The 9,487-nt window shown below is 50.0% G+C and overlaps 1 protein-coding gene across 1 annotated transcript in view; it reads left to right on the top strand.

Annotated features, from left to right (window-relative positions):
- LOC118453341 (collagen alpha-1(VII) chain-like) overlaps positions 1–9,487 on the top strand; it is a 109,046-nt gene that overhangs the window by 6,168 nt on the left and 93,391 nt on the right. The window contains exons 4-10 of the mRNA XM_035903878.1: positions 489–582; positions 1,652–1,825; positions 2,815–2,975; positions 4,228–4,357; positions 5,819–5,935; positions 6,500–6,655; positions 7,189–7,305. Of these exons, the coding sequence (XP_035759771.1) occupies positions 489–582; positions 1,652–1,825; positions 2,815–2,975; positions 4,228–4,357; positions 5,819–5,935; positions 6,500–6,655; positions 7,189–7,305 (949 nt within the window). The remainder of the gene's footprint in view (positions 1–488; positions 583–1,651; positions 1,826–2,814; positions 2,976–4,227; positions 4,358–5,818; positions 5,936–6,499; positions 6,656–7,188; positions 7,306–9,487) is intronic.

Genomic DNA, 9,487 nt, shown 5'->3' with positions numbered 1-9,487 from the left:
ACTCCTTCGGGCACCCCCCTGCTCCAGCGTGGGGTCCTCCCCGGGCTGCAGGTGGGGATCTGCTCCCCCGTGGGCCTCCCTGGGCTGCAGGGGCACAGCCTGCCCCACCATGGGCTGCCCCAGGGGCTGAGGGGAATCTCTGCTCCAGCACCTGGAGCCCCTCCTGCCCTCCTGCTGCACCGACCTGGGGGGCTGCAGGGCTGCTCCTCTCACATCCTCTCACTCCTCTCTCCCATTGCAGTTGTTGCGATTTTTTCCCTCTTCTTAAATACGTTATCCCAGAGGTGCTACCACCATCCCCGATGGGCTCAGCCTTGGCCAGCGGCGGGTCTGCCTTTGGCTCTGTCGGAGACAGGGGAAGCTTCTGGCAGCTTCTTACAGAAGCCACCCCTGTAGCCCCCCTGCTAACAAATCCTTGCCAGGCAAACGCAATATACCTGCTCATGTTGTGCTCTTTCATTCTCTGGCTCCTACGCCAATTCTTGTAGGTAGTTGTTTTGATCACGGATGGAAAATCTGGCGACTCAGTTGAAGAGGAAGCCCAGGTCCTGCAGGATCGGGGGGTGACAGTGTTTGCTGTAGGTACGTATGGACACGCTAAGTGACACAGAGCATTGCCACCAAATGCTGTGTGTGCACCAACACTGGGGAAGATTCCTGATGCACGACACCCCTCTCCTCTAAAAACTGCACCCGTCCATCCCCAGGCTCACTAACAACCTCTGCAAGCACAGGAAAATCACAGCTGTGCTGTGCTTGGGTATTTTTGTTGTTGTCGATAGCTGATTTATTCAGTGGAAATCTGCGGGTTTGCATCTGTCAAAACTACTTGCGAATTCAGGAGGAGTTCAATAAATTGTTCCATAAAAGTCAAAATGTTTTGATGTGACATTTTCAAAAATGAAATGTTTTTGCTTTTGAAGCTTTCTCTTAATGGGGTTCAGAGACCGACTTCAGATACGTTAAAAACGTCCATCAGAATAATTCCATGGGCAAGGAAAAGTTTCAGCACCTCCCTGCCCCCAAGAGCTAAATACAGCCATATATTACAAGTCAAATCCTTCCCTTCACCAAACATATCAGGGGAGAAAAAGGGATGGTGGTGGTGTGTCATTATAGAGAGTAACCAGGTCGATTTGGACAAATGTGAGGTGAAGATTAGGGAGGGTTGGTCTATTGGGGTTCCCCCACCACCACCTTTTTAAATTTAACCACAGGAAAGCCCTGCAATTTTCACATGGCCTTCCAAAGTCCCGTTGTCTGCTCATCCATCAGAAGAGCAGAAATATCTCTGTATCCAATGGGAAGGATGAGGCCAGATCCTGCCCTGCTCCTTTTCACTCTCCACCCCAAGAGAGCTTTCCACCCCTTGCCCCGTTAGCATGGGGGCAATCTCTAACATGCTGCTGGAGAAAAACCTTGACCTCTTTTCCCTAGTGGAAGAGGCTTCATCTGCTTCACCACTGCCCACCTAGCTTGAGACTCCATTCCTTGTTTCATCCTTTGCCGTGGGCAGCATGACTCCAAAGCTGGTGTGAAATTCAAAGGCCGGCACATTGCTCCCACTTGCTCTTGACAGCCCTTGCCAATGCCTGGCCTGCCCCAGGGATGGTGTCTGATGTCCTCCTTTCCTCCTCTTTTCTTCTTCTAGGAATTAAGGATGCTGACAAGAATGAACTGAATAAAATAGCTTCAGAGCCCACTGCAGAGCATGTGCTTTACGTTGAAGATTTCCACCTGCTCCACAACGTGGCCCCCAAACTCTCTCGAAGGCTCTGTTTCACTGCCTCAGAGCCACCACGACCCATCAAACAGACTGTGCAAGGTACATCAAGGCACTCCCTTTATCCTGCTTTCCACCTGCTCAAACCAGCCCCTTCCCAGTCCCTGGACGTGCCAACCACACCATGGAACTGGCCCTCCTATGTCCCCTCTGTTCATCACAAGGGAGCTTTAGGGGTTGGATGACCCTAGAGGAGCAACCAGCTCATGGAGCATCTATTGCTTGGGGACAGTGGTCCTGTGTATTTTGCTTGTGTCTGCATCTCCATGGTTTGTCTGGTGATACCAGATCTTGAAAGTCTTGCTGCTGGTTCAAACAAAAGGAGCAGCAATTGGCTGGGGTAGCAGTTCTACCCCTTGGGGGCCTTCATCATGGGCCTCTCATGGTGAGCTCTGGCAGCACAGCTCAGAGTCTCAGAAAGAACTTAGTTCCTTGCAGAAGATGCAAAGAGCAGCCAAAGAGATCTCCAAAGAGATCTAGAGCTCTCCCCAAAGAGGTACTGATGTTGCAGTGAATCCAGAGGTGATGGCAATGAATTCCCACCCCCCTCTCGGCACACAAACTAATGAGAAGATGAGTTAAAAGCTTGGGGCCGAGCTTGGAAGAACTTCATCTGAGTCCTTAAAGGGTCTTTCTTTGCCTTCTCTGTGGTTCTGTAGCACTTCAGGGCTTCCTGTGACGTTTCATGGATAGGTCAAGCTTTCTGGCAGACTCTAGTCTGGTGGCAGTAAGGAGAAGGGCAGGAAGGAGCTGACACCCTATGCATTAAGCAGGGGAAAAGTAGCCAGAATCACTTTTGGTTTCACTTCTTGTGCTGTCAAGCAATTTGTCAAAAGAAAAACCTGCTTGCGTGGCTCTGGCCTGGAAACAGATCCCAGCTGCCCCTGCGCTCTCAGCCTGAGTGAGTGCCACCTATACCCAAGGCTTTCTCTGCATTGAGTATGTTGAGCCCATCAATGAACAGCTTGCACATGTACAGCACTGATACCATCATGATCCAAACCAAAGGTCTTTCCTTTCTCTTTTTGCAGCTGAGAAGGTCATTGGCCCCCAGGATTTGTACGTCAGTGAGCACAGCCACAGCTCGCTGCGACTCACGTGGATGCCAGCTACGGGGAGGGTGACAGGGTACCGTGTCCATCTCCATCCCTTGCTGCCTTCAGGACAGCCGGTTCCAGAGGACCAGCGGCAGGTAGAGTTGCATTCCCATTTTGCAGAGCACCAGTTGCAGACCCTGGTGCTAGGGGTTAGTCCTCTGCTGAGGCTGCTGATGGCACAGCTTGGTTAGGAGGTGGCACCACGTCCCTCAGCCATCCTGGTCACAGCCCAGTGCTTTGGCATAAATTCCCAAAGCTGTTTGCTTGAAGCGAAGGTCTACAGATAGACCGTCAGATTTGCAGGTGTGTTGATGGACACAAGTTGCTCTTTCAGAGATTCCGACTGGACACGAGAGGGAAATTTATTACAATGAGAACAGTCACCCATTGGAATAATCTCCCCAGGGAAGTGGTTGACTCTGCCACACTGGACACTTTTAAGACTCAGCTGGACAGAGTGCTGGGCCATCTTGTTTAGACTGTGCTCTTACCTTGAAAGGTTGGCCCAGATGATCCTTGAGGTCCCTTCCAACCTATGATTCTGATTGCCCACACTAATTTTGGCATTGCTGTTGTGGAGAGATGGAGTTTCTGGGGGTGACGAGGGGGAAGGTAGGGTGGAAGAAGGGTGTGGCACAAACTGGCACAAACTCCATTGGGATTGATAAGAACAGGTCAATGGGAACCACTCTTACTTTCCTTACCTCTGTGATACCACCTCTCAAATAAGCCCATCTAGCTTCCCTAGCAACATCCCCCATTCCTTTTGCTGCCAAGATTGTTCATCTTGGTAAGATCCCTGCGTGTTTTGGTTTCGGATCTGCCATGTCCTGGCATGAAGGATGCTGCCATGTGTGCCAGCTTGCTTCGGTTCAGCTTGGTCACTGCACAAAGTTTGAGAGCAAGATTGAAGGATAGAAGAAGTATGCCTAAAAGCTTTGATTTCTAATAATAGAACAAATCTATGAAAGCATAAATTATTAAGGTTAAGATTATTAATTGTATTAATTATTAAGATTGTATTTAACAAGAATGATTATCCTTGGCTGCTTCAGAATCTCATACAAATATAGTGGAAACACAGAAGCTGTCTCCACCTCTCTTGCCCTCAGGTTACATTGAAATCGCCCTTAATGAGCTTAAAAGAAATTTTCTTTGCCAAAGATGGTTCCTTCTCCTCCATTTTTTAAGGGGATTAGGGACCACCCTCACCATTTTAAGAGGTTTCTGCACATGGAAGTCACCTTGCATCAGATGTGAAGCCTTGTGCTCTTAACCTGTTGCAGACATAGGGGTCTTCTACTGTCATGGAGGTGTAACAATGTCCTTTGTCCCCCTGTGTGACAGATTGTGGTGGATGGTGACAAAAGTACTGTATTGGTGACTGATCTGAAACCCAACACCAAGTATGTCTTCATGGTGAGGGCCATCTATGCAGACGCCCTTGGGGAGTCAGCAGCTGTCAAGGGGAAAACAAGTGAGTGTCTTTTCTGTGGTCATCCCCATGTTCCTTGTCTGTGTGGCCACAGGAAAAAAATGCACCTCAAACCCATATGTGCGAGGAGCGAGGGATGGATGGGTAGGAATGGGTAAGAGTAACTTTGTGCAAATGTCCATGGGGTGGGGTGCAGGACTGTGAGTGGGTGCAGAGTAACCCATGTGGTTAACCCACTTCAAAGCAGAGGGTGCAGCCTGCTGGATAGCTCACATCATCTCATTTAATAATGAGCAGGATTTAACAAATCCAGGCTGGGATTCAGTTAATGTAACACCCATGTAACCTGGGATGAGAAAGCTTTTGGAGACCATGGGTTGAGAAACAAAGGCATGAGTTTTATGGAGAGGAGTATATTCTAAACACCTTGTTTCCAAAGTGGATCATCCAAAAGGTTTAGTCTGCCACTATGCATGTGCTTCAGGCTTCATTTCACTCAAGATGAACACCAAGGTGGTGTGATCATGGCCTTCAGGAAATGCCCCAAGTAGTGATCTCTGGTCCCATGAAATGATCTAGGCTTCCTCTGGATTGCAGTCTGCCATGCCAAATTCCTTTGCCGTCACATGGCTGGCTCTAATGGCAAGGTTCTTGGAAACAAAGGATCAAAATCACTCTTGGCCAAACCTTGGAGTGCAAGACACAGATGTGATGGATGGAGCCGGTTTTATCCCAGAAGTCTCTACACTACTATAGGGAGTTTTAAGAGTTTAAGGGGTACCCTAATTCCACTTCCCTCCCTGTTTTGGATGAAGCACTGAGTCTGCTTTTCACGAGGGGTTTTGAAAAGAATTATTCCTTTCTTCCTTGCCTTTTGTTTCTTTCCCCACCTCCCGCAATGCCTTAAATTGTTTGTCTTCTTGAGGGAAGGTCTCTGACAGGATGAATAAATAAAGCACCTCAATGAGGTTGACTCACATGTACTTGCCAGGAATAAGATGGAATGTCTTTATGGGTGGAAATAAAGTCATTTGATCTCTTCTCTTATTATCCCCAAACATGAAGCCAGAGGCAGAAGCTATAAATCTGTCTGCCATGGCTGGCTGGATCAAAATGGGCTCCTCTTTGTAAGAGTTGCACCCATAGGTGCAAGGAGCATTTGATTCATGTGTTCTTGCTCATTCTGCATGAAACCACCACGGAGTTTTCTCTGCTCAGGAGGAAATGCCTTGTGAGTAGGTATTTCACAGTTCCCAACATGATTCGAAGAGGAAGCCCACAAACACTCTGCCTTGGGGGGTTTCAGCTCACTTTTCAAGTAGGTAAGGGTTTGGTAGAGGGGGCGTGGTTGCTCTTGAGGATTCAGCTGAGAGAATAGGGAGAATTGGTGCTGCTCACCTTTGTGTTTGTCCTTGAAAGCAAAAGATTTTCCCAGGGTCTTTGTCATGGCTCTTTATTACAGCAGTGTCACATCAATTTCTGCAATATTTTTGTACCCCAAAGCACCTGTGCCTCCAGTCACTAATTTCCGTGTGATAGAAGAAGGACTTTATAGCTTGAAGGTGGCTTGGACACCTCCACTGGGCAAGCTGGAGGGCTACAAGATCTACATCCCCAGAGGTGAGTTGAAATTTTATTAATTTTTCTTGGAGTTTGCTTTGAGAGGAGCAGTGACCCAAGGACTAGAAAGGTGCCATTTTGTCGAAGGAACAATGCACAACAGAGCTCCTGGCATCACTCTGGAAGGAGGCCAGGTTAGTCACTTACAGACAATGTGGTTCCTCCAGGACAGAGGAGGAGAGTCCTTTGAAGGACCTGCTTTTGAAGGTCAAGATGGGGCTGATGCTGTGGATGCCTTGTACCCATTTGCACTGTCACATCCAGACCTGCCCTGGATGTTTTTCATACTCAAGTGTCTACTTCGGTGTGGATGTGGGGTGAGTTCAATCCTTCAGTATGGTTCATGCTCACTTCTGTGTGATCTGGAGGGCCGGGGACAGCATGGATATGTGAAGCCTTAGCTACAGATGTAACCCTCATCAACATCACATGGTTTGGGAGACTTCAGCCATGCACTTGAACCAGCCCCTGTGCATGTTTTTCACCGTGTTGTGAAGACATCGCCATGGGATGTCAACCTCAGGCAGTGGGAAGGCTTCACCATCACTCTTCTTGATTTTGCAGCCAATAGACCAGGAATGACATACGAGCAAGTTCTGAGGGGCGACATCTCTTCCCACGTGCTGGATAACTTGCAGGAGGATAGAGAATACAGCATCAGCATCTATGCCGTGTACCCCCAGGGGCCAAGCCAGCCTGTGGCTGCGCTGGGGAGAACATGTAAGAGCTCTGACTCTGTGCTTGGTCCTTTTTTGCCCTGGGTGCTGTGTTCACACCCTTTGCTGTTGATAAGCACCTCGCAGTTGGTGGGTGCTGCACCTACAAAGGGGCATCAAATTTGTGCATCAAAGGGGCAACGTTCAACGGGGCTTTCCTAACTCCAACCTTGAGCCCTGCTCTTCTCCCATCACATGCATGGACATGGACGCCCTTGAACACCATCACACTGCTTGGGAGGAAGGGTGGGAGACCTGCCAGAGCCTTGCTTGCCCGTTTTGCACCTGCTCTGCATAAAGCAAGAGAGGTAGTGCATTAGGGACATTGGTCCTGGAAAGCAGTGGTCGTAGATATGATTGTTTTCACCACTGCTTTTATGAGATGCTTTCAGCCTGCCAAGGAGGGCAGGAGGCCTTGCAAATCCCTCTCCTGTTGGCAGGCAGGCTGGAGGAACAGCGATGAAGGGAGGGCAGCCAGCAAAGTCTTCCACTGGTAAGTAGATGCTCTGAAAGGTTTGTTCCCTCTCCTCCTTCCAGTGAAGTTCCTGCCGGTGAAAAGCATCTTGCTGCAGAACGAGACCACCGACACGCTCCAGGCAAGGTGGAGCCCAGTCCGGGGAGCAACAGGGTACAGACTCACCTGGACTTCAGCAGGTAGAGACTCGGGAATGGGGTACATGCATCAGTGAGCAGGGACACGGAGAGACAGGAGCTGGGAGGTCCCCAAGGCATTGGGTGCACTGACACCTTCTGTGTCCAGACAGGCAACAAGAAGCTGGAGGAAAACAGGAATTGGGGATCTGTGAATGGTGGAGTTTTCTGCACATGGGGATAAATCAGCAGCTTGCAACAGAGAGCCATAGTGTTGATGGTAAACTCCACCATGGATGCAAAAATACCTGCTCTGGCTCTGCATAAAGCAGGATGATGGGTGTCCAGCCTTGTTAACATGGGATTAGCGCTGGATTTACTGGACCTGAGTAGCACTGGAAAGGATTAATAGCTGGAGAGAAGCTGGTAAAGTACTCCATGCAGAGCTGTACATCCCATAGCCCCATAGCATCTAGGGTTGCCCCCATTTTTGGGGTGACAGCTACCACGTTACAGACTGGAAGCGCCTGTGCTTGTTGCTTTTTCTCTCTGTGGCACTAAGACCTGGCTTCATCCCCCAACATCCCATAATGCATCTTCATTCTCAGACAAACTTTGGTGTTTGAAGACAGATCTGCATTTGCAGCTGGAGCCTCTCCCCTGCCCTGAGCCCAAACATATTTTCATTGCTGGTGTGGGGGAGCAGAAGTGAGAAATTCCGGTTTGATGGCATATTTTGGCCTTGGGAGATGGATGTTTCTGTGGTTCAAAGACGAGATGGGATGTCGGGACACCTGGGCTCCATCACAAGCTTTGAATAAATAGCACACTCTCCTCTGGCTCAGTCCCCCTGCTTGTGAAATAAGCAGACATCTCCCACTAGGGAAGGGGGGCTAGCTGGAGCTTTGAAGGTCATCAGAAGGGAAAGTTCTTTACAGGAAAGATATAAAACTGATTTTATTGCTTTGTAATGAATAGTTCTCCGGGAAAAAAAAAAACAATCATGGCACACCCCAAAACTCAGCTGTTTACTCACTCCTTGCTTGATACCCCAGCTAGAAATGGAGCATGTACATCCTCAGCCTGCCACATCTTTGGAGTGGGGACACCCCTTCCTGAGGGGACAGTGAGGGACATCCTCAGATAAAGCAGCAAGGGCACATCACCTCTGCCCCAGGTTTGCGCTTTCCAAGCAGCTCTTTCAGCTGATACTGGTTCACCCCCAAATCCAAGGGTGGTAAAAATCCCAAAGGGCAGCCCACCCTCACTGCTGGGCCCTGTGTGGGGTCATCCTGCTCCCAGGCTCCGTCTCCTCCCAGGGCCACACATTACGGGTGCGGTGGTGTTGGGATCGAGACACCTTCTGCCCATCCCCGTGCAGCCATCCCAGCCACTGGAGGGGTTTGATTTTTCTTCTCTGACTTGTAAGATAAAGAGAAACGAGTGGCTGATGTGGAGAGAAGGTCCATGGCGTGGGGTGGGAGAAGGGGGATGGGGGTCAGGGTGGTGGGAGAGCAGAAGGTGGGGACATGGCACCCTCCAGTGACCAAACTGCAAATGGCAGCCTCCCCCCCAACTCCCAAACCCCAACCTGCTGCTGCCTGCACCTCTCTGCCCCTCTGAAATCAAACCGGGTTCAATCCCTGCAGATTAGGTTTTAACTCTTCTCCTGCCATGCCTCTCTCTAGAGCGATGCCGACAGGTTTAGCCGAGCGGTTTCTAGTCCACAACAAGGATACAGAAACGAGAAAACGTGGTTTGTGGCATGAGTTGGCCCCAGTGTCCTGCAGGGAAGGCAAGATGACTCCAGCACCAAGTCAAGCAGGGTGGGCAGAGCGTGGACCCTGTTACGGGACTGCTCACAGACCCCTACGTGGCCATTTGTGTGTTGCTACCTGATTTTTTTTCTTTCCCCTGCAAAGCCCTGAGCTGCCTCAATCTGCTGAGGATCGCTGAGGTCTGCCCGAGCGGCTGTGGGTTATTTCTACCTACAGATATCGAGTGCACCCTCAGCAAGTTTGTGGATGACACCAAACTGAGTGGTGCGGTTGACACACCAGAAGGATGGGATGTCATCCAGAGAGACGTGGGCAGGCTGGAGAGGTGGGCCTGTGTGAACCTCATGAGGTTCAACAAGGCCAAGTGCAAAGTCCTGCACCTGGGTCGGGGTAACCCCCGGTATCAATACAGTCTGGGGGGAGAAAGGATCGAGAACAGCACTGCCGAGACGGACTTTGGGGTCGCG

The sequence above is a fragment of the Egretta garzetta genome, unplaced genomic scaffold (assembly GCF_000687185.1).
Source record: "Egretta garzetta isolate BGI_Z169 unplaced genomic scaffold, ASM68718v1 scaffold260, whole genome shotgun sequence".
In the NCBI taxonomy this organism is placed as follows: Eukaryota; Metazoa; Chordata; class Aves; order Pelecaniformes; family Ardeidae; genus Egretta; species Egretta garzetta.
This window is presented reverse-complemented; position numbering and strand designations above follow the sequence as displayed.